The sequence below is a fragment of the Rhodnius prolixus genome, unplaced genomic scaffold, assembly GCF_049639745.1.
Source record: "Rhodnius prolixus isolate KJV_2025 unplaced genomic scaffold, Rpr scaffold_5, whole genome shotgun sequence".
NCBI lineage: Eukaryota > Metazoa > Arthropoda > Insecta > Hemiptera > Reduviidae > Rhodnius > Rhodnius prolixus.
In genome coordinates, this window is record NW_027411624.1 from 9,073,952 (window position 1) to 9,099,213 (window position 25,262).

Here is a 25,262-nt window from a genome sequence, read left to right on the forward strand (position 1 = left end):
TTTACGTGCTACTTAGAGCTTAAAACTTGAATTTCTTTTAAAAACGTAATTTAACAAAAGAAAAAAAATTGTATCTTTACCACAAACCGCCGGATAAACGGAAATAAAACACTGAATGAAAAAGGAAATTGGCGAATCTATTAATGAACAATTCATTGAAAACAATTTTGATGAATGAATCAGACCGTTTAGAGTGTAACCGTGAATCTTACTTGGGATTTCCTCATGGAGATTGATTTTTATGCGTTTCTATGGGAACGTGGAAGATGAAGTCACCTTTAAATTGTCCATGTCAATCAATATTTACATCACGCCTCCAGCATCCACAGTTATAAGAGTAATTAAAGTTTTTTTTTAAAAGAATACTTTTTTCCTTTCTTTATTTTAAGGTTTTAAAAGAAGAAAATAGGAAAGATTTGCCCTTCCTCTCCAATGAGTTACAGCTTCTACAGTAAGAGTACTAATTGCCTAATTTTTCAGGACAGAAGTCAGAAGCTGTCAGGACAGAAGTCAGAAGCTTATCCTTTAATATTAATGCATCAAATAACTGAAATATAGCTCCACTCTGAACACGAACTGAGTATTTTTCATTTACAAACCTCGACTCATAACAACTTATCATAATCAACTCATAACCACTACAGGAACTCCTTAATAATAATGAGTAAATACAATTTTAACAATTGAAGAAATCAATTCTAACGAAAACGCCTTATTACTGAACGTTAATTAATTTTTAATTATTTTTGTTCTTGAAAATTATTCGTTTTTCTTTAAAATGTGTTCACAAATCTTTGAAATTAAGAATTACATAATTTATGAAGACTTTATGAAACAAGAGTGGGACTTTTGCAGGAATTTACTGGTTTTGATATAATATTAGAACCATTAATTAGAGGGTTGCTAGTATTAATGTTTACCTCCCTCTATAATTTAGTCTTGTTTATGACCTTGTTAATGAGTAATACATATTATTATTAGGAGATAAATTGTGGTAGGCTCATTAATAGGCCCTTAGGGATATATTAAGGAAGCCTATTTTACTTGATTTACCAGCGTAAAGGGAATTCGGGGAACTACAACTTGTGAGAGAGGGATATAATTATATTTTATATACCTGGTATCCCTCCAATTGGCAAAATATCGGGATCTTTACGGGAAATAAGAAGGTATACATTTAGAAGTGTGGTGAGATTCGCTGCGCTGGAAAATATCGCTGAGTTTATTCCCTACAGCTCGCCCTTAGATTTCTCTTCCTAGGAGCTTTTTACAGCACACTGTCTCCGGGTAATAACTTTTAACAGCTTTCTCACCGGAATGTGTTGTCGTTTAACGAGAGAACACATTCCGAAGTCCAGCAGTACATTGAAAAAGAGCTCTGGGCGTCAATAATAGTGGTATTTTAGCAGGAGGTGATCGATTCATTTAAGTGGATTGACTCAAACATGCACAAGGAGCCATAATACCGTGGACTATCGACACCTGAATTCAAAAAAATCCACTCCTGACCACTCTACCTTCTCTCAAGAGCGAATGTTCCGCATATCTGACCCTATTTGCAAACAGGAGATACCAGTAACCTTGGAATATTAAAGATGGAGTTGTATTTTAAACGAAGGGGGTACCCAAATTTAAGCAGACAATACTGAGTTATAATAAACTTATTTTCCTGAAAATGATAACAATCTTCCTTCCCTTTAAAAAAGAACAACAAACAAAGAGAGAACAAGACCAATTCATCTGCAGTGAGCAAGGTTCATTAATGGACTGCGGAGCCTGCGACAACAAATACAGAACTTTGAACTTTATAATTAAAAATTTTAAACCTGTTTAAAACATAGGGAATTACTCCTTAAAGTAAAAAACGCTACAACCTTGGCAGATAGGCGACATGTTAGGAAGTAAAAGTATATCCAATATCAAGAGAATGAAGTAGCGCATTAATTAGGACCACTAAGTGCATACATAGTATTGTAGGATTTGATTAGAGAGTAGAGTTTTCCCGCTGCTGGCCGCTCCATAATTGGAAACGAGATGAAGAGGTAGAGGCGCAACGGGAGAGGTTCTAAAATCTGGTTCACCACAAATCTTTTGTTCAGGTAGAGGTAGATTTACTTCCCTTGGACAGTCTGTGGCTACTAGCTGCCGGAGAGAACTGGTACTACTAGCTACCGAAGAGGAGGACTGGTACCATGATTAGAGAACGCTTTGAAGTGGGCATACAGAGTGTGGGTGTTGTTGCACATGTAAAGCACACGTGTGAGTTGAAATGTGTGCGAAATGATTATTTAATGCTTTATAAAAGTAAATATGGTCAATTTTATTCTAGTAAACAGATTTTCGGACGAAGAGAAGCCACGGTAGCCGAGCGGTTAGAGGCGGAGACCTATAAAGCTAATATGTATTCTGGTACTGGGTTCGATTCCCCTGGTCTTAGGCCTTGGATTTTATTCAATGGTCAATACAAAGAATTTAACGTAAAGTACGTTTGCTAACCGTTTCCGTCCACTACACCTAATTGGTAGTTGGACGTACTCTACTTTACTAAGAGAAGGCTTGTATATTCTCCTCAGTGACTGGTCTCTGTCCAGGATTCTAATCATTCTTTGAATGATGGTCCCTAGTCCTGGAATTCCTTCCATCTCACCACAGAATCTGTGGGTACTATCACGTTCTAGATCCAGCTCTACCAGTAACTAGTTCCACTTTGTAATGAAACATGCCTCTGATTACTTCCTGATATAGTCGCCTAAATCTTCACCAGCGTTTAGACCTTCGAGATTCATTTCTCGCTCATCTACTGTTAACTTCCTTCTCGTTTCCCAAAAAACCAGGAATATCATATATTTCTCAAAAGCATTGGAACAATTCAGCTAAAGGGCAGTGATGCCTCATGAAGGAAGGTTGCAAACGCCGAACTCTGGTTACTTTTAACAGTACTTTTTAATGTAGAGGTCCGCCATTTTTACTGTACCCTTTCTGTTGGTATAAATGGAAAGATGTAACCTGATATTTTCTATGGGCCGTCGGTGGATCCCTGAATCTACGAATAAGAATACGCCGAATGTTCCAAACTTATATTTGGTTTTGGAAATTAACTGGATAACTCTAATAGCGTTTTTTATGAAAGCAAATGTCTAGTTTCAAATTATAGAGAAGAAAAATAGGAATATTTTCATAATTGGTACATTATTAAATCCTTTGAAGAGGAAATGACGTGGGAAAATACAATTTTAAAATAAATAATTTTCAGAATAAAATCTTGATTTAACACAAGAACGGTATCGAAACCAAAGTTTTCTGTCTCATATTCTTTTTATTAATTTGTCTTTAATAATAATTATAATTATATTATATTCTCTTGTACATTTTTATTGCGATTATATAATTTAATTGAATTCATAAACCTTTACAATAAGAAATAATTGAAAAAATCAAAGATAATAATATGTTAAATGGTTAATGGAAGTGAATATTAAAATTTATATTAATTGCTCATAATTATTCGATTTTTATAAAGATTTTTTTTTTTTAAATTTAATTGCTTACAAGGAATTGCAAGTTTAATATAAATATTTCTTAATGCAAGTCAATTAATGTGGAATTGCACTTTAAACCAAAATGAAGCGTTGCCATGTGCACACTTTAAATAGTTACTAAACCGCAATATAATTACAGGTATCGATGTTGTCATCGATACTGGATAATCCCTGATATTACCATGTCATTGGAACGCGGCTAATTCACTAATCCTAATTGCTCATCAAAACTTATAGATTGGTTTTGATAAAATTGTCTCCAAGTTATACTTTAATTTAAGCTGCGACTTAAAAAAAAACACGCACACACATTTACCGGATTAGAAGCAAAATATGTAAACTTCCTTTGTAATATAGATGGCTTTAGAGGAAGCCTAAACGAAGAAACTCAAAGTCAAAATGTCGCAGAAAAATGTTACAATTAAAATATTTTGAACATCATGAGGACGGACAATAAATATGCTACGTTTAAAGATAAATGTTTTGGTTGCAGAGTAAAGAGGACAAAATTTCAAGTTCTTCCATAAAACATTCCACCTCACAGAGCCCCTAACACGATCGTAAACGATTTTTTACTAAGAAGTGGAGAGATTTAATAGAAACTGAATGATTTGCACTTTTATGATGAGACACAAATTGGTGCTAATCCTGTTCATGGTTCACAAATGTCACCACAGAATTATTGTTTAGCCTGCCAACATGGGAACCAATCAGAACTGGGCTTGGGACCCTTAAGGCGTCCTTAAAAAAAAAAAAAAGTTTGCACTGTACGTGACTATTTACAATTCTCTGAGATTTCCGAACAAAATGCCAGAGTATTATGCAGAGAAAAGGTTGATCTCAGGCCACTAAAAGGAGAGGCGTAAATCTTATGTTAAACTGATGCTTGGTACGAAAAGAACACTTCTTATTTCCTCAAGTTCTACTACGTCAGATCATCATTGTTTTCCAGGAGGTTAGCGGAGAGTTACAGACTCCTTTCATAAACATTGTTACTATGGAGTGGATTTGTTGCAATTTCCGTCATTAATGCAACAATACCTCAGGAAACTATTTGCAAGAAGTAGAAGGAGCATAGTCCTTACAGTGGGAGCATGACAATGTTCCCAGAGCAAAGATGGTCTGAGAAAAAAAACCTGTCTTTAGAAACAGGGAAGAAGCAGGCTGTAAGGACCACTCACAACGACACGAAAGATTTAAAACAAGGATGCTGTTCATCAACCACTTTATTTAAAATAACAAGCCATTTTAACAACAGAGAATAAAACCAAAAAAATCAAACAAATGGGAATGCTAGCAAGGAACACACTACCACTTAAGATGAATACAAAAAGTAGAAGATGCACACTAAATGCTCAGAAAATTGAAAGAGGAATAAAAGAAGCCCCAAAAGACTGTGGAATACTGTCCAATAGAAGCCGAAGAAATCCACAGTTTTAGCCTGTAACCAGGGCCGCTTAAATATCCCGAAAAATGCGATCATCAGCGGGTATATTGGTAGAGAGAACCCGTCAGGGCAAAGTACACCAAAATATTGGTACGCTACCCGCGGAGAGCATGTTAGGGCACTCCGCTACCAGTGCTCCCTGTGAATGTATATCCTCTCTTAGTATAGCAAATTATTGTCTCTATTATTATTATGTCTTATAGCAAACTATATATCTTTGAAACTGCTTTCAATACATAGAGCTTATGGAAAAATTAGAGTGATTTTTGGTGCACATATATGGATCCCTACCTTCCTCACCTCGTCTGGCCGAGAAGAAAAATTTTATTATTTTATGATGGAAAAGCCAGGTAAGAGAAAAATCCTAGTACCTTCTAGGTTGGAATTTTCCGGATCATAAGACTTAGAAGGAGGCCACAAAAATTCTAGACCGGAGTTTCCGATATATTTTTTTATAAAACATTACTAGAAGGAAAACGGCCAGTTAAATTTTCTTTTAGGCTCTTCTGCAACACCGACGAAGGAAAGAAATCAATTTATAAGATGGTAATGGGGAGGATTCTGCTACTGAATAGATGTAAAAGGTGGTGGTTGCAAAAAGAGGCAAGATCGATAATTAGAGGAGGAGTACTCATGATTAGTCAATCAATAATTCAATTTGGAACGCTATCAGCAAAGAGATGAACTGGAGATTAAAATGGACGTGATTGGATAGTTAAATCAGAAGACTCTGAAATGCAATGGCCATGTTCAATGCCCAATAAAAGATGGCAAAAAAATGCAGTTGCGAACAATCAATTTTAAGCGGGATATACTCGTACGTTAAAGAAAATAATGGGAGCCATTTTCGAGAAAACCACGCCCCCAAATCGAATTAGGAAAGTGGTATTTCCGGATAAATGATTTCAGCCAATACCTTAGTACCGAAAACGAAATATCAAGTTAGAGCTTTCCATGACTTTTTTAATAACAACTATTTGAAGTGCGATTTAGTAATGTCGCGTATTTCTAAACATTAATACTAGATTCAATTAGAAATAATTTTCAAATAAAGGAAAACCTAAAAAATGGCAGGAAGTTAAATAAAATTAAATGTGCTAACTATATTACAGAATAGTGTCTGCAGTAAGCGCACATAAATACCAATTTTACGGCTAGCAGACCCAACTGTTGGTAACAAACCCCCTACCTAATTTAGTACTTAGACGTTGAGCCCAGACTGAAAAATAGGCGATTACTATTGGTTTTACAAACTACACTAGTTTGTAACACTTAATTCTACACGTAAATATTAATAAAGCACGGGCAATACGAATGGTTTGGTTGGTTAAATGCACTTCGTGGTCTGCTTTTAAATGTGATCAAGTCAGATAAACCAGCGAAGTAACGCCCATATATCTTACAGTTAGACCCCCTTACATCTGGACCAATTTAGATTTATTGCACCCATTTTTAGCTTATACTTAGTGCATTAAAAGATTTAATTTACTAAGTTAACTAATATTGAATGGAAGAAAAAAACATTTTGCGGTCCTCTGAATCCGAAAGATTAGTGTTTCGCAAATTGCTATTTATTTCCCACAATTTTTGTCTTTGAAATTACATCAGCAAAATCTTGATAGAAATTTCTGCTTTAATTCAAAGGATAGATTGGTAGGCCCAGGAGGAACTGGGGTGTACCTAAAGAAGGTGATACCCTTAATAATTAGTCAAATTATTGGAAGAATTAAACTTACACGTTAGCCGTCAACAAATACCATGTGCAGAACTTACCTGTAACAAAAGATAAAGGTATTAAATTACTGCAATTACCAATAAAAACACCTGTACATTAAAGTTAATTGAAAAAAAAATAGTTCATAATCGATAAATTACATGAAAATGATACCATCACGCACCAAAACGATACCATCATGCACCAAAACGATACCATCATGCACCAAAACAATAACATCATGCATCACGTGATTCCAATGATATCTAAGTAGCTATTCATTACATTGATATGATACTTGCAACGCATTATGGCTATTTAATGCAGGCTGACGTTTTGTAAAATTGTTTTTAAAAAAACGACTCCTACATCGCTGCATTGATTTCAACTAAATTTGACCGACATATTCTTTAGCATAAAAATTCTGTTGGCGGACTGCTAAGAGAAAAAAAAAATAAATGATTGAAAAAATAAATAAAAGAGTGGAAAAGCCTCATTTTGAGTTTTCAATGCAGTAGTTTTCTCTCTCTCAAAAAAAAATAAGGTTTTCCCTAGCCTAATTTTGAAATTACCGAAGAAATAAATATTATGCAAATCCAGGGTTAATTTTTAAAGCGCCATTTTAAATGAATCAACACCTGAGCTCCGGAACTAACTGGACAGTTAGCTGTAAGAAACATCTAGAAAGAGAAAAATCTAAGGAGCCAGCTGCTGAATTCGAACCCAGGATCCCCGTGTCCCTGTTTGCTAATCCCGTCCCTGATTTTTTTTATTTATTAGGAGTGTAAGTAATAATGCTGAAATCAATGAGAAAACTCTGGCATCTAGATCCGTTTTATTGAACACAAAAGACCAACAAAAATTAATGTTACACTATTCTTAGTAAAATTGTCATGTAAACTAGCTACAACCTGTTTGATTTGGAAGCAGATCTGTGATTGCATCAATAAAACAGCATCAATTACACTATAATTCATAACATGGAATCACGGGTTTAGATTTTTTCTGATCAAATCAACTATAGTGGTTGAGAGTTAACTGATGTTTCGATAGTTTGCAGATAAAAAAGTTATTCCACCCAGTAAAAAAGCACTTTCACATACCAGTAGCTATTTACAGAATTTCTCTAACACATATTAGATCTATGGCCGCTCTGCTGGGGTTAATAGAAACAAACCACGAACGCAGCCCGAATTACAGTGTCTTACTGGTAGTTAAAAAGAGCTACATTCACTTAATGACTCATAGAAAGGTGCTCTTTTTAAATTGTAACCTGGATCTTGATAAAGGAAACAATCGTGATACTGGAGCACACCAAGCCAGAGCTAACACTGTGTGAGCTATATGAGATGTGCTCTTCTACGCCACAGAATCTTCTATTTCTCTCTTCCACTATATAAGATCAGAAAGGCCGAAAAAAAATCAATTTCAATTTCTCAGATGCTCTTCGTCAAATCTGTCCTCTCTTTCATTCTTACCATGATGATCTTGACTTTGTCGAATGCACGATTCTTTTCTGTTTTACACTATTTTGAATAGTACTCACGGGGAATTCGTTAAAAAATCCAGATCACGACATAATGCCTGAATTGATTTCACTAGTGATGGAGTTGGAAGATTATTAAAAACTGTATTACTGAACTGGAAAGACGATGTTCAGCGATCTTCGTCTCACAATCTCTAAATTATATTCGGAAATATTAGTATTAATCTTCAACCTTAGATCTTCACTTCTCTAGTGTTAAGAGGTGGGACAAAAGGTGCCGATACTTAGGTCAAACATTAGAACTGAGTATTGGCACCATAGGAAGGAATCCTATTCTTGAATTTGAGCTCCTGGGCTCCTGGATAACTAGCTTTGATACCTGGTATTCTGCAGAAGAATATACCTTCTTTGAAGGCCTTCCCAGAAAAATCTAAAATTTTCCATTGATCTTTAGACTAAGTCGTTTAAAGTGGAATCAGAAGAGGCCCCCCCGTAGTTCTGAGATGTCCACAGAAAATTACATTCCAACAAAACAAAAGTACCGTGAGATTGCTGAAAAGAACGAAAAAACAATTCTGATTTATAGTTCACATGAACTTCAATTATAACATTGCCATACAGAATATAGAGTGAGAGAACATTGCATTGTGTAGGAGATACTTTCACTAGCAATTCTGCTGCTACAGTAACATACTATCGATGGCGCTCAAGGTTCTATTTCACCAATTCTCTATTACCTTACTGCTAGCTGTTGGAGCGTATTAAATTACCATGAATATATCTATGTTGACATTACTCTTAGTACAAAGTACACTTCTAATCTGTTCTACATCATCGACGATTTTGTTTGTTTTTTTACTTTCAATATCCCCAATATCTTTCCACATCATAATAGAAATGTGATTTATATAATATGAAAACTTAATTCCACGGACATCCGGTTTAGTATCGTATTTATTAGTTTCGTAAAATCAATTCAGCAAAGCGAAAATGCCGGTGAAATAAAAAAAAAAGTTGCAATTTTCGGCGACTTTTCTTTTTTCCAGCTAGAATTTTCACTTAAATACAAGTCATTTTCTAACAATATACGAGGGTAGTTTGATAAGTTTGGTAAGTTCTCGGAATGTACTAGAAAGAAGTGTCTTACCTCGATGGAACTGCTTTTATTTTTCAACATAGTCTCCCTGTAGACTAATGCATTTGGTCCAGCGATGTTCCAATGCCTTGATCCCATCTCGAAAATGAGATTCCTCCAGGCCTGCAAAATTCGGCAAAACTCTCCAATTCGGCTGTCAGTTCTTCCGTTGTAGGAAATCTCCGTCCACCGAGGATAACTTTCAGCTTGGGAAAAAGATGAAAGTCTGATGGTGCCAAATCAGGTGAATAAGGTGGATGTGGCAACAATTCGTACCTCAGTTCATGAAGTTTTGCCATGATGAAAGATGTCTTTTTTCGCGTATCTTTTCCTGTAGTTGGTCTAGGAGGTTTGCATTAGTATTGCGGTGATTTCGAGAACTTTTCAAACCACCCTCGTACTTCTTTTTTAGACTACAAAAAAACTTCATTTCGACTAGCAAGGCTGTACTGAAAAGGTAAAATCGATTCTGAAATTCGATTTCAGAATGATTTCTTTGTGAAGTTTCCGGTTGGTTATCTATACGATTAATTGATAGCGATAACCTCAATTTCAAGAGGATAAATTTTTAAAAAAAACATTTGATGAAACATAGTTCTATTATAATTACTGTTCATTATTTTTGGTGACTGAATCATAGTTTCAATTGAATGAACAAATTAATGCCAGTTTCAGTCATTATAAACTTTATTCTGCCGAGCTTTCGACCTAGGGTCTAGGTCATCTTCAGGGCTAATTTACTATATACTGTTTTACATCATTAGAGGGTTGGTGTGTCTTCTGTCTTGCCTGTTCATGGACTCTACAGTCTGTATAATGACTGAAACTGGCATTAATTTTTTCATCCTACTCTATTATAATGTTTACTTCGACTATTTTTCAAGTACAAATTCCAAGTTACGAGAAAATCCAATTACGTAAATTGCGGAAAGAGACAATCTTGCAAGATGGCTACAGATATTTTTTCTAAATAGCAAAATCTCTCGTAGTATAATTCTTAAAAAAAAAAAAAGAATTTTATCTCGAACACAAAAAATTGTCTACTCGGACCAGTTTCCGTTAAATATTGAAATATTTTAAGTAAAAGGATATCGGTAAGTTTCTCACCTGATTATAATTTTTTTTTTTTTTTTAAATAAGGCTTTTTTCAAAAAACGTGAAGACTCCAAAATGGGATATAATATAAATAAAGTAAAAACAAAATTGCAAGGAGCAAATTTAAACAGAGATCAGTAGTAAATAAATTCAACTATAAACCCGTTTTTGATAATAAAAATATCTCTTCACGGAAAATACCGTTAATCCAGAAAGAAATAAAAATACCTATTTTATGGTCCTTAAGGAAGAAAAACAAAATTACCAGAAGAGCATCTCTCTTTCTCTCTCTACAGAAGAGCAATGAAATAAAAGTAAAAATTATGGAAGGTTAATTAAAAGTAACAGTAAATCACAGCCAACACTCGGCTCCATTTACATTCTCAAACCGCTCAAGAAAAATATAACTAATAAGATGCAAAAATCCCCGAGAAGGTAGAAGGTAATAAGTTTACTTCTGGCTGTAAAAGGAAATAGCGGGAAAACCACCACAAGAAGAGAAATGTCACCGTAAAAGTAAAAAAAAAAATGCATAAAAATTTCAAGCATGAAACTTTTAGTATCCGCTTTAAGAGTGAGAAAGAAAGAGTTGAAGAGTGAAATAAGGATGCTGTGAGCCGAAGTTTGGTTCTCTTAATAAAAATAAAGATGGTAATGCTGTATAAAGAGGGGGGTAAAAATCATTTGGAATATCTTAGAAAGGCGAGGAGCATAAAAGTGGCAAGCCATTGGTAGAAATAAAAGTTCAGGATGAAATAAAAATTAATTATTAGTATATCCTTTTTGTAGATAAGGATACGGGAATAAATAAAAAGGGACTGAATCCTTTTTGTAACCACACACACAATATCTAAAACTTGGTATTCCTTCTATCTGAAACTCTTTATCAAGCTACAGGATACCCACCCTAATGTTTCCCAAAGGACCCGCTCAGGTACGTTCCTTATTTTTATTATAATATATTACAAAGATGCGTTTGGAAAGTGGAATCCTAATTTCTAATTCAAAACTGCTACGACATAAAAATTCTACCCTAACTCCTTAGGGATGTTCCTTGCTTCCGTGTCTCGCGTTTAAATAATATTATTGGCAATAATGTGTTCAAACATACGCAATTTAGTGTAGGCTTAATCTTCTATCAGTAAAAACTACACCGGATATCCTTATCTGTACCGGGGTCATAAAAAAAAACAGGTCACAAGAAGATGATGGGTGTTGACCACCCACTGTGGAGGAATTCTCAGCAAAATTTTATTAACTTGTTTCCAGTTTTTTTGAAAGATATAGAAGGACTAAACTTGCCCAAATGCTTTACAGACTACTTGGTCATAGAACTAGAAACGTTTAATATACGAGTATAACACTATTCTCAAACCTATATAGACTTACGGACTAGAGATGTGGGGTTCAGCCAAACCTATAGAAATATACGGACTGTACAGACATTTCGGTCAAAACTACTGCCGACAGATAGCTGACGCTCCTTTCTACGATGACTAACCTCACTCTTCACAACGACCTCAACATCCCCCATTCGTACACCAACTCGATATTCGCAAGTTCCATAATGCTCTATGTACTTGCTCTAATCCTCTAGTACTGTCTCTCGCCTCCTCTGACATCCCTAACAATACTTCTCGCCGACTGAATCGCCAATGGCCTCCACGACTTCCTTGCAGTCTGAAGACCTAAACATCATTAATATCCTTGTAGAGAATGCTACCGCTGGGTAGTTTCTCTCCTCCTGCCTTTCACGCATTCATTTATCGCATATATTCCTTTTTACTTATTGTAAATATATGTATATACAAATGGTAAATAAAGAAATAAATTTATATTTATTTAATATATATGATGAAAGGAATTTGGTTTTAGGTAGAATTCTGAGTTTACATTTATTCGCACAGCGCGTATTTATTATATTAATTAAAATATATATATTTTTTTAATAACTAAAAGGAAGCTAACCCACTATCAAGCTAGAGTTAGCCAATTAGTTGCACACAACAACTACTTTAACAGGATACAACAACTAGTCAGTTGTCAGCGTGTTTGTTAGTAGAATCAATATTGCCAGACAAAGATTAAAATAAACCATTTAAATATAATACAAATAAAATATTTAAATACAAATAATTGATTCAAATATTGAAATGTGGGTTGGACTATTAACCTTGAGAATGGTAAAAGAACTGGCGGAACTTCTGTCTTACACAATACGCCCCATAATACCTAATCTGCGGGGAAGGAGGAGAGCGGGCTATCGGCCTACATTTGCACGCCTGCAGCTAATCCAAAGTGTAAATACATTTTTAATACATTTATTAAAATGTCATTTATCCATTAGCACTTGGTTATTGCTAAAAAACTACAAATTGTTGATAGTTGCATTTTTGTACAATAAAATTGAATAATAAATAATGGGAATGATTTATTATTGACTGGATGGATTGTCTATTACAGAACTTAGATCATCTAAACTCGCAATAATTTAAACAACGAGAATTATTTTAAACAAATTATTATTACACAAAACTGCACTAAATTCAACGCGGTGCAGTCTGCACTCAATGAATAGACACAGAAAGCAATTGGCTTCATTACAATTAGACAGAAATTAAATTTGTTACAGAAGCTCCAGCGCCTCTCATGAGCTGCTTCATAAGATTTATTTACAGCATTCCCAGAGAGACTCTCGCATTTCGCGCTACTACGATGAGTTGAAGTGGCCTTTCTCCTGTCTACAGCTGCCAGTAATTTTTGGCTTCATTCCTTTTCCAAGTTATCCTCAATCTCAAAGGCCATCTTATATTTTTCAACTCTTCAAATTCAAATCCTCGATCCATTCTCGCAATACAAGATCTCTGATCTCTATATTCCCTCTCACCGTACTTCATCCTTCGACAAATCCTTCCTTCCTAATACGCGCTCTCTGGAACTCCTTACCATCATCTGTCCGCCATTCTCCTACCCTTTCCATCTTTAAATCCCTTCTGTTCAATTATCTCCTTTCTACCCTGCTTCCTCCGGAATGAATTCATTTATTTCCTTAATTTTAATTCTTATTTTTGTAAATACTTGCCTATTTTTTGTTTATAAATATCTAAAATATAGGCCAAACCAATAGGGCCTCTAATTGTACAAGTATTTATTCTAAGGGGACATAGCCCCAGGATAATAAATTTATTTTCTGTTCTGTTCTATTCTAATTTATTTCTGGAAAATAATAATAAAGGGAATATATCAAATCGTAAGTTGAGCAAAACAGTGTGAGGTAGGAGAGTTGCATAAAAGTTAATCGTCAAAAAACTGGCCGAAAAAACGAACTTAGTAGAAGATGAGACGATGTAACTGAAGTGCAATTTAGAAATAGAAATAGAAATAGAAAAGAAATTTATTATTTATTATTGTCCCCTAAGAATAAATACAGGAACAAATAGAGGCCTTAGCAGTTTGGCCTGTGATTATACAGAAATTAAATAAATAAATAAGTATTTACAAAAGTGAAAATTTAATAAGTGAAAATGAAAGTAAAAATAAAATAATAAAACAGCAGAAATTAAGGAAATAAATTAAAACAATTAGAATTTTGGAGGAAGCTGAATAGAAAGTAGATAACTGAATAGACGGGATTTAAAGATGGATAGGGTAGGAGCATGGCGGACAGATGAAGGCAAGGAGTTCCAGAGAGAGGTAGCACGTATGAGGAAGGACTTGTCAAAGGATGAGGTACGGTGAGAGGGAATATAGAGATCAGATGAGCGAGATCTAGTGTTACGGGAATGGATGGAGGATTTAAACTTAAGGAGTTGAAAAATATAGGAAGGCCTTTGAGACTGGATGACTTGAAAAAGGAAAGAAGCTAAAAAATATTGGCGGCGATAGACAGGAAAAAGCCACTTCAACTCATCGTAGCAGTGCGAAATGCGAGAGTCTCTGGAAATGCTGAAAATAAATCTTATGAAGCAGTTCATGAGGCGCTTAAGCTTAGCTTCAATATCACCAGAAAGACCGCCATACACTAAACAACCATAGTCGAAATGGGGGAATATAAGAGAGGAAACTAGGAGTTGCCGGGTCTTAATTGGAAAAAGGTGACGGGAACTATTAAACTGCTTAAGGATATGGATGGAACGACGAGAGATTTGGGAAACATGGTTTTTCCAGGATAGGTTTTGATCGAAAGTGATACCAAGGTTTTTCACAGAGGAACAATATTTTATTGGGGTATTGTAAAGGAAAAGATTAGGAAGAGGAGCCAATGATTTAAGGAGTGGGTTGGAGCCAATAACTATAGCTTTATTTACAGGAATACTTAAAGTTAAACTTCTAAAAAAACACCATTATCCTGGAAAAGTGCATCTAATAAATAAGATATGCAATTAGGAAGGAAATAGATGAATAAGTAGGTATACAAAGTTTACAAAATCGTGCTTCAAAATTGGGCGCATTTAAGGCAAGGCTTAAGTATTATCAAAAACAGGATAACCAATTTTGAGTTTTATGCAACTTTTAAGACATTTCTTTGATTCAAACATACAAACAGACAAAATTGATTTTGAACTCAGGGGATCTCTAAAACACGAATTTCGGTAAAATAAATAAATAAATAAATAATAAATTTCGAGAAAGAAGGACGACGACAATAACGTCTCCTGCTAGGAGAGAAGAATCGCGTGACCTTTTCTTCTACCTTCATTAGATACATAACTAAATTAACATTTCATTAGGCATAGAGAACAGTTAGAAGGAATTGAAATTATAAGAAAATTACATGAGATTTATAACATAACCCCGTCTTTATTTTAGTCAACGGTATTCCAGCCTTAAGGCATGTACTAAGAGAATTACAGTAATTATAAATTCTGTCTCTCTAAAGATTTCATTTCAAGTATAATCAATAATTTACATAGAGAAATAGAGAGAATTCTATTAGAATTTTCTTAGATTTTTATCACACATTAAAGCTCTGGAAACTTCATGGACCAGTGGATTTCAATAACTTTAAAAGTAGGGAATGATTTCCGGTCGGGTAGCAACACTAAGTGAACTCATGGTGCTACAGAACTCATGGTGCTACAGAACTCATGGTGCTACAGGAACTCATGTTTTCATTTATGGAAGAATGAATCTCACAATAAAATCCATGAGTCCGAAAATGTTCACAAAAATGTGCTCAGAAAAGATCTAATGTTAACACCACATTCACGAGGACGTTCACTTACAGCAATTTACGTCATTTAATTTTTGGAGAGGAGATGATGGAACATTTTTGATTAACTATGGACTGTATTGGGTTTTTAAGAGATTGCTAAAAAAGGATTCGGGGCTGATCAGATGAATTGGTGAGCGATAAAAGTTTTAATACGTCTGCTAAACTTGCGAGAGATGTTCCAGAATGGAACTTTGATAGAAATGAAGTGTAAACAAAATTTGAAGCATGGAGAAAAAACATAGAAGGTTGTCTTCATGCAGGTCTAGAATAAAATAAAAGAGATACAAAATAATGTTAAGTGTATAAGGATATAGGAATTTAAATTAAGGATTAAGGAATAGAAGTATTTAATGGCTGCGCCACCATATCTTTGGAACTTTGAGGCCAAAGGAGATTGTAGCGCAGAAGGAACTGGTAGGAAAAGTCTTCAACCTTATTAGAAGGAGAGGTTTCATCTATTAGATTTAAAGGGGAAGGCACAATAAGCCTCTTGTGGCTGCGGTGCCGTGGGGCGAGGGTCCCGTCCCGCTTTATTTAATGGCGTGAGAGTATTATGGGAATAATTAGGAATAGGGATAGCACCGACTTCGCTGCAGAAAACGATCTTCGTCTGGAGTAAGGAGGGTGCGAAGAAAACCTTAGGCCAAACTAGTATGGCCGAACCTTTGACCACTGTAGGCCTTTTAGAATGGTACCACGGAGATCACAAACTGCCCCATATGGGGTTTGTTCTCTAGGTCTTCGAGTACAGAGAGAATAGGTTTTAGTGGTGTTCGAGAAATCGTAGTGATAATATAGAGCTTGCTTTGTCTTCGGCAATAGTTTCACTATATTCCGCCTCAGCAACCCGTCACTTACAAGTATTACTGAGTTGATAGAGGCGACCCAATTTGTCAGTCGTTAGGCCTAAACCGGGAGACAAGCTTCGCAAACTCCTCGCGCTTTCCTTAGAGAAATATGAAACTGAAGTGTTGCAGTCCCATCTAGCTAGCCAATATTGGGACCAATCATTAATTATGCAAAATATATGTGACCTATACACAATACTCTCCAAACTCAAAAAAGTATTATACATTAGAAATGACCTTAAAAACTCATAGTAACCACCCTTAATACAAAAATATTTATGTCTATATAACACTATTAACTTGAAGACAAACCTAATACATATAGATATAAAATATAGACTATACTCCCAAGGTTGTATATAATTATATACATAGACACAAGACAATTGTTAAAGATCATTATTGATCTCTCTTAAACTTCGTATTGTCTCTATGCAATAAATTAAGTCGTGAACAGAACTTATCTATAATTGGCTATTTATATTGTTTTATTACAAATATTTAATACAAAAAACGTTCACAACATTAAATTACCGTAGGCGATATATTTTAGTGACCTCGAATATTTTATGTATAAATATAATATTGGGGAAGTTTGCCTCAGTACAATCTAGTTTTTCTTTTAGTTTTTTAACAGTTAGGTTTACGTTATTTTTAGTAATAGTCAGTTACTAAGTAATGAGACTGATTTACGAATTTCAGATTATGCTACTTTGTGCTGCACACTGTGAATAGATGATATCTAGCTTGAAACACTAAGACGTCTTTCATATACGTCGTCAGGGCAATTTCTTTAGTCTTGGAATGTTTACTGAATTGTGTTCGAGAACGAGGTAAGCATGAGAGTCAGTGAAATGTGTATGTGTGGGCGGAGGTATGAAGATTATTGATTATTAATGAATTAACTGATTATTAACAGCACTGATTATTAACATCATTGATTATTAATATCAATTAACTATATTGGAAATTGATTATTACTAACATCAGGGTAATCACTTCTCTAAGGGAATCAATCAAAAACCTTTTTCCATACATTTAAATTACTTTGATTCTCCAAATTAAGGTTTATATTGATGATAGGTTATAATTTTGAATGCCCAAAATTTAGGGAAATCCTGAAAATTTCTAATACTTTTAGTGAAAATCTCTAAGTTGCTATTTCCATGCAAGTGATCTAAAGTTTCTAAGGATGTATCACATAATGTGTACATAAAATCCGCATCGCGCCAATTTTATCGGCAAACTCCTATGAACCCGTTCCACTGAGTAGATTAAGAAGCCCAACGCTTGTCTCCAAACAAGTGGAAATGCATTTTCATTACACGAACAGGATGCACCGGCTGTCTGGACTGCAGCTATGCAACATAAGGCTGCCATTTATTTAAAAAGAAATTCACTTAGAACTAAGAATATCAAAATATAAGAACTTCCATGTTGTATTTTTTTTTTGGTATCGATAAAAGATTAATCTATCGATAACTATCGAGAAATTGGCCCTTAGGATAATATTTAATTAACACAAAAAAATACCTAAGGCACAATTCATGAAGCACCTTTTTTGGGGGGGAGGAAAAGCTGAGTTATCCCCCCTTTTTTTGACGTCAAACTTCCTTCAATAGAATCATTAAATGTATTGTATAATATTGAGGCCAACTGTCTATTTAAAATTTAATTTCGTAAACTGCTTTATAAGAAGATAATGTGTTTAGACCAAATTTTTTAAATGTAAAATTCCAAAAATATCAATCTATTTTTTTAAAAATGATTTATGGCGCGTCAACAACTGAGGTTATTGGCGCCCAGAACTTTTTTCTGTATACTGCCGGCCTCCGGACAGTGTTCTCTCGTTACAGGCAACCCTGTCCATCATCGGACAGTGAGCTGTAAGAAGAGAAAAATCTAAGGACCCAACAGCTGGATTCGAACCCGGGTCCTCCGCGTCAGAAAAAGATACTTTTGAGCCAGCTCCTCTTTTAATCTAATTTCCCTCAATAAAAATAACATTTAACAAAATTGGAGAGGGAAAAAAAAGGAATTGCTCCCCATATTTGGAGCAATAATTTAAAATCTAAATTTAAATGTAAACCAGCTTTCACCAAAAACAAACACGTAAAAAATAAAATATAAATCAAAAATGAATTATAAGTCATCAGATAACACAAACCCAGTCTACCAAATAACTGTGGTGTCAATAACATTAAACAAACGAGAATTCCATTTGTTGGCATTTTTAAAATGGACTTTGGTACTTTTTATTAATTGGAGATATTTGATTGGTTCAGGGTATTTCATCCCTTTTAATTTCCGAAGCAGACAAACCAAACGTAAGCGAGGTTTCTCCTAATGTGAACGGAAATAAAACCTTTTTAATCTAATCTCTACTCAGGTGTTCAGATTTCAGGCCTTCCCGTTCTAGGATATCTACTGGGTATCGATAAAGATCAGACGTCTGGCAACAAATCCACTTTTTTCCTTCTACATCGAACATCATCCTGTTTCTCACGGTTACAGGATTTTCTCACAAGTTTCCGGAAGTTACAAAACTGTTCCAACATCAGGAAAGAGAAGAATTAAAATCTCTTATTACCTTTAAACAAATCTTTTGAACAGTCTAATAATGGATTGTAACGAAGAACAAAAGACGGGTTAAAAAAATAGTTTAGTTATTGTAGAAGTAATCCTATTGGACAGGAGAACAAAAATGTTTAATTACTAAGTTGACATTGGGCTTTTATTTAAATAAAAAAAATAAATAAACTCATGAAAATTAGTTCTTTCATTAAAAAAAAAAGCGAAAAAGAAAAAAAAGCAGTACGAAGGACAAATCAAGATGAGATAACCTTATCCAGACTAATGGATCAATGGATTTACATTGTACAGAGATCGGTTAGTAGAGATGTGAAAGTGCGTATGTGGACATGATGAAACATGTCTTCTATCTGCGCCTAATATGTACAATATGGAGTGGTGAGATTATAAGGAGCAGCTTTCCGGGGCTCTTGTCAGTAAACTGGGCCACCGTCGAGTATTTTATTACATTAAACCGAGATCTTATTTAAACCAGTACCACAAGTTTCCACATATAGGGAGGAGAACGGGTTGCAGTTGTACTCCTAGCCAATGTATGTATAATAAAATGGATTTTTATTAATCCAATTATTATTATGGGAACAAAGAATAAATAAATAAATTCAATCACTTAACTTTATGAATTACAAGAGAAGTTATTTTGAAATAAAGGAACAGAAGAACACACAAAAAGAAAACAGAGAATCTGTAAAGCATCCAACTTCCACAAGAAGAATGTGCAGCAGGAATTGCAACCAGAAACTCTGAGAAATGACAATCGTGATTAGAGCAATGCGGGACGAAACTCAAAAATATTGGGACATTGTCAAAAATAAAACTTACCTTTATCAATTTTATGCAAAGTACGAACTTTTAAGGGGAAAAAAATCAATTCACGAAAATGGTTCTTTCCGCTGGTTTTATCCCGGAAAGGAGCGTTACTTCCGGCTCTCAAAGTGGCGGCACCAATCGAAATACCTACTCTCAACATATCATCTGGTTAAAACCACCTTTTTTGATCTCAAAAGACTACCACCCCCCCCACCCAAAAAGGATCAAATCACAAAAGCGGAATTCCGCTAGTAATCGAAAGTAAAAAAAAAAAACGGTGTTAGTATCGATCTCTGCAAAACAAAAATAAATACAATTAACATTTTTGGTAATCAACTCTCCAATATCTAGTTCGGAAGAAGACAATTTCTTTTATATTTTACAGGAAATGTTAATAATTTTATTTTAATTTTAACAACACATAACTTCCAATCTCTACCGGACATCCTGTATATTATTTTTTAGCATTTCCGGGTTAGTCAACATTTTGTCTGCTACTGCATAATGTCTCGCTATTGTTTTGGTTATGGCCAGGGCCGGATTTTCCTATAGGCTAACTAGGCTGAAGCCTAGGGCCTCAAGATCAAGAGGGGCCTACATTCAAAATTGTTAGCAAAATTAAAATTACACTATTCTAAAAACAGTACCAATAACAACATGTTTCATTTAACATATTGATATATATCACAGTAGTGATGTATTTTATTATCTCTCATGTAATTTACAAACTTGAAAAATGGGAGGTGAAAGGGCCTCATAAGTGGAATAGCCTAGGGCCTCTTTTCATCTTAATCCGGCCCTGGTTATGGCTGTAAGCTTTAACAGAACCAATATCAGTTTAGTTATTTCTGTTTTTATTTAAATATTATAGGAGAAGGAAAGTGAGACTTTTAAATAGAACTGAACCCTATGTCATAACCCTATTTCTCCTAAATTTATCAACAAATTAATACGGCCATTAACTAAACAGAAGGGTATTAATCCCTTCCTTTTTTTTTTGGGTGAAGCCTATTACAACAAATTTATTAGGGCACTGGAGGCCCTTCATTATAGATAATTGCAGGGATTTACTGGGTTGTGCGGTGAATTATATGCACACCATTTTGCTTACTTGGGTCCAAAGTACTGTATTATTAAAATTTTAATTTTTTTCTTAATCTCGTTTAGCACTTTTAAAGTAAGTTATTATAGTAATAAGAATGATATATATAAACATTTTTTAAATTAATTTACAACCGGTTCTTGACAATAGTAAGTGACATTACGAATAAAAAATAAGTAATATGGCTTGAAAGAAATGAGAGCCATCCAAAGACGACCATCATGAGTCAGCTAACACAGAAGACATCCATGTCGAAGGATGCCCTTCTCTATCATGGGATCAGATGATCGCGAGGCAATCCATGCTACAAATTTTGGAAAGGATTCGAGAAAACGATAGTTTGGGGCTGTTTTGAATTAAAATTTGGTAGCTAGGTCTAGAAAACAAAGGGGAATCTTTCAGTATGGGGATTGTTAACGTAGAAAGGTAAGTTAACAATTCTGCATAGGACTTTACATTGTACGGATTGAATACGGTTAAATTTGGCGCGCTTAGCTGATCCTTACAAGACCTATGTTCACATTAAAGATTGTGTAGAGTTTTAGAGTTAACTTAAACTAAGATCCTTGTTTGTTTCCGGTGTGGGAGTTCCAGGTAGGGCTAGTGCTGCACGAGACCGAGACGAGGCGAGACTTTATGCAGTCTCGATCTCGGTCTCGGTTTTTTGAATTTTTGTTTAAGTATTAAAAGCGGTTTGCTATTAATAATCTTTTCAAAAAATGTTATTATTTTCTAATAATTATTTTAATTTATATATTGGTAATGAAAGTGTGTGTAAAAGAAGACAACTACTTACACTTCAATGCATCATATATTACTATTACTGTTATATATCTTTATATAATTTCAAAAAGATGTTAAAACGCGCCAAATGAAAGACCCAAATAACATATCTGCCTCCTATAACAAGTCGATTCGTGAAATAAAAAATACACCTCCCAACAAACTTCCAGCTCCATTAGTTATGGCTGTTGGTGAAGATAAAGAATCTGATGATTCACGTTTTGACGACGACGACGACTGCATCAATATTTTTGCACCATTTGCTCAAAAATCAGCAAATATCACCGAAGCATGGAAGACAGAAATAATTAATTACACCAAATTAGACCAATCACCAGTAGACATTGACATTTTAGAATGGTGGAAAACACTTAAGAATTCCTTCAAAAATTTGTCTAGAATGGCAAAAGATATTTTTAGTATCTGTGCAACTTCAGTGCCATCTGAAAGATTATTTTCGCAAGCTGCGATGATAATGACCAACAGAAGATCTTCTCTAACTTCTGACTCAGTAAAAGCTCTTTTATGATATGAATAGTGAAATTTAGTGAATTTATGTGGTACTGGGTTCGATTCCCGGTCTTAGGCCTTGGATTTTATTTAATGGTTAATATGAGAAATTTACAGTAAAGTATGTTTGCTAGTCGCCTCCGTCCGCGACACCTAATAGGTAGTTGGACGTAAAGCCCCGCCTGAAAAAATAGGCGATTACTTTACTTTGCTTACTTTACTTATGTAATTCGAAGTCAAATAGATGTAGCAATATTGAACATACCTGTATATAATAAAATCGTATCTTTTAATAATTAATTCAATACACGTAATGATTATTTATTAATAAAGAACACAATTTTATAATTTTGTAGCTAAAAATTAATATTTGAAAAACCGAGACGAGACCGAGATTTCTCGACGAGATATATATCATATCTCGATCTCGGTCTCGGTCTCGGTTGCTCAAGTCTCGTCTTGGTCTCGGTACCGAGACCGAGATTTATCTCGTTTCTCGTGCAGCACTAGGTAGGGCGTTCTTCGCTGGAAAGTGCGAGATATCGCTCATCATACAATAAGAAATTCGTAAAGAATTGAGAATTATTTAAATTTAAAATTTTAGGACAGTACAGACATTTCGGTCGAAACTAATGCCGACAGATAGTTGACTATGGTGACTAACCTCACTCTTCACCACGACCTCAACAACCCCATTCGTACAACCAACTCGCCAAGACTAAATACCAAAAGTTCCATACTACTCTCTCTAACTGTTCTCTTGTACAGACTCTCGCCTCCTCTGACATCTCTAACTATCCTACTCGCCGATTGAATCGCCAGTGTCTCCGAGACCTCCTTGAGGTATTCATAATCGGTTTCCTGTCGAGAATGCTGGCTAGTTCTCTCCTCCTGCTCATCACGCACCAATATATTTCATCCACCTTCTAATTTACTTATTGTATATGTATATACAGATTAAATTAATTAAAAAAATAATTAACATTAATAAAATCGGTACAGCGGAAGCAGAATTCTAAATGCTGGTGGTTTTTAGTAAATTATTCGTACAAATTCTAAATTTAAAAATTATAATAATAAGTAACTTCAATTGCAGTTAGAGAAATTCGTATAATATTTAGAAAAGAACGATTTTATATGTTAAGTTACCAAATTGATCTGCAGTTTGATCAATCGAATCAAAAACGGTCGAACGACAAACTAATTTAATTTTTATTTAAAAAAATTCTTGACATTTTCAATCAGCTGTTGATGTATCTTTGACGCCCACATCTTCAGCACAACCTACACTGGGCTGCTCCATAAATATTATCCTATTCTACGCATCTGAATAGTCCTCTGCCTATTTCGGCTGATTTATTCATATAAATTTCCAATAAATAATAATATTTAAAAGGATGTTCCCTGGCAGTGATAAACATATATTGTCCACCATTATTTCATAATAAAAAGAAATATGAAGATTTAGAAAAATTTAAATATTAATATCTCGGATTTTTTTTTTTTTTTTTTCTTTGTTCGCAGACGGTGAAGAGATATTGGAGCCTGTAGTTTTGTCAATAATTTTGCCGGCCTTATAGAATTTGGTTCACTCATTGCAGACCACACCCCCTTGATTGATTACAATCTGCCCCAAATTCTACTCCAAAACGCAACCCTTCTACGTCACACATCTTTATCCGCCTTTTAGGCTTCCATTCTGTGTAGATTGATCATCCCGAGTTTTGTCTAAGCTTGAGGACTTTATTAGACAATCGGAAAGGAACAAAATAATAATAATATCGACAAGGTCTTACTTCAAATTCGAAACTTGAACCCCACATTCACTCGAAACTAAGAGACCAGAGAGAATAGTGCGGAAAATTCCTCCCCTAAACACATATAAAAGTCTACAAATGGTTTTCCCTGGTTAAAATGCTTCAAATGAAAATTATAGCTGTGGCGTACGCAATCAGTACACCAAGTTTACTACTACGCAATCACTACTACGTCATTCAACTAAAGAAACTAGAAATTTCCTTTAAACCAAGAAAATCAAAGTAATACAACTTATTGCGACTTTTAGTTGCGATGGATTTAGAGAATATTCGAAATCCAAAAACCTGCACGAATGCAAAGTTCGTCTTCCGGAAGGTAAAAGTAGATAATGATTTATTTCCTGTGACTTTTTTTTTTTCTGTTTGTGGTCTACTTTAAAGCCAAAGAGAGAGAGAACAGTTTTGAGAATCCATCTCTGAACTAGGAGACCTCAAAATAACATCAAAAAATCCACGGGAAAAAGTTCTACTTCCCCCAAAAGCCAGTCACGATTAAGAATACTTCCTGTTCCAAGTTGAAGAAATAATTTGGCAAGGAAGGCAAGCAGCATCACTACTGTCTCGGATGGATAATAAATGATTGCGGCATTATTCAAAACTCTCTCTATCACTCTGTGTGTATATTTATAATTAGAAGAAAGATGATTTATACATCACACTTATCAGAATCACAGCTATCAAACATAATTTGCTGTAATTCATATTCCCGTCAATAATAAAAACCACTCAAAAGGAACGTTCGCCCGCCAGCAAATCTGGTCGAAGATTAATGAATTTCCTTGGTCATCCTCAACATCACGATTTGTGTATTTTGTTCATTTTTTATTTTTTGTACTTGTAACAAGGAAGCCATTGCAATAGGGTCAAATTTTCGGAAAGAAATGAGATACTGCCGGAAATATCATGCACTGATGATCTCTGAAGTCGAAAATCAGCGGTAGAGTTAAAGGGCATGGGTACGAATGAACATGAGAAGCAAAACTTTAATAATAATTGAAAATTAAAAGTATCTTAAGTGCTCTTCCATTTTAAAAGCTAAAAAAATCTCAGAAATTTGGCCACATTTTTGTTCCTAATTTCTAGTTCGGGAAAAAAAGTAACCAGTTCGTGCCAAAATTTCTGTCTGAAGTTATCACTTTTGAGATCTCAGCATCAAAAATAAGAAAGAT

At 34.7% G+C, this 25,262-nt stretch overlaps 1 protein-coding gene across 34 annotated transcripts in view; it reads right to left on the bottom strand.

Moving 5' to 3' along the window:
- The window catches only part of RapGAP1 (Rap GTPase activating protein 1), a 325,082-nt gene that overhangs the window by 206,668 nt on the left and 93,152 nt on the right, over positions 1 to 25,262 (bottom strand). The window contains exon 2 of one of the 34 annotated variants that reach the window (XM_074137179.1): positions 6,723 to 6,759. The exons of the other annotated variants lie outside the window; for them this stretch is intronic. Within the exon in view, the coding sequence (XP_073993280.1) occupies positions 6,723 to 6,759 (37 nt within the window). The remainder of the gene's footprint in view (positions 1 to 6,722; positions 6,760 to 25,262) is intronic. 34 annotated transcript variants of the gene reach the window in all.